Genomic DNA, 816 nt, shown 5'->3' on the forward strand with positions numbered 1-816 from the left:
CAAATACCATTAATTATATCATTATGAGTACTCATTCTCAATCCCCTGAACCATCTGCCCCACTTTCCAGTCAAACCAAGCACCATGGGTCCGGGAGGCATTGGACCGATGAAGAAAGTGCTCTATTGGAAAAACATCGGGAGGAGTACAGAGACGCCAACGACGCTGCTCGTGCTGAGATATTTTCTCGAGTTTTGCAAGACATGCTCGACATACTCCCCAATGGAAAATCGTTCAAGAAGGAAGAAAGATCAGCTGTTAAAAAAGTAAGTACTTTTTCCAGGGGCCCTCTAATTGATTCCTGACGGACTTGTAGGATATTAAAGAGTGGTTTGCCCGGTACAGTCGTAAGAGAAGTCAGAAAATGCCGAGGATGGGAAAGTCGTGGCACGCCCGGCGTGTGTTCCAGCATGAGAACAAGGACGCCATCGATACCGAAGCGAAAAGGCTTTGTGCCGAAGCCATTGAAGAGGGACAAAAGAGGCCTAAAGGGGGAGATCCCACTCATTTTGATTTTCGGGAGTGGGTCGTGACTCAAATGATGGGAAAACTGAAGAAAAGGGAGAAAGACGTACTGCAGAGGACGGCCGAGGAGTACAACAAGAAGGGAGTTGACCCGGAACTCAAGTCCAAGTAAGTTAATTTTCATTATTCTAACGTTGGCTTATCTGGACCTTTGGTAGACTGGCTGTAAAGAACTGCACGGCTCGGATGCATGCATTTTCCAAGGAACTTTATGACACAATGGGTGTCCGGGTCTTTATCTTAGGATGTTATCTGAAGCCCGATGGTAATTTGGACGTCTCGACGTAGACT

General features: G+C 46.7%; 1 protein-coding gene across 1 annotated transcript; it reads left to right on the forward strand.

Moving 5' to 3' along the window:
- Window positions 1-203: 203 nt before the first annotated feature.
- Window positions 204-813, forward strand: LACBIDRAFT_317120 (uncharacterized protein; the record flags this gene model as incomplete). Its single annotated transcript, XM_001878753.1, has 3 exons — window positions 204-266; window positions 317-633; window positions 684-813. 3 exons carry the CDS (start codon window positions 204-206, stop codon window positions 811-813), a joined length of 510 nt encoding a protein of 169 aa, XP_001878788.1.
- Between the last annotated feature and the right edge of the window lie 3 nt (window positions 814-816).

This window comes from Laccaria bicolor, genomic scaffold (genome assembly GCF_000143565.1).
Source record: "Laccaria bicolor S238N-H82 LACBIscaffold_7 genomic scaffold, whole genome shotgun sequence".
In the NCBI taxonomy this organism is placed as follows: Eukaryota; Fungi; Basidiomycota; class Agaricomycetes; order Agaricales; family Hydnangiaceae; genus Laccaria; species Laccaria bicolor.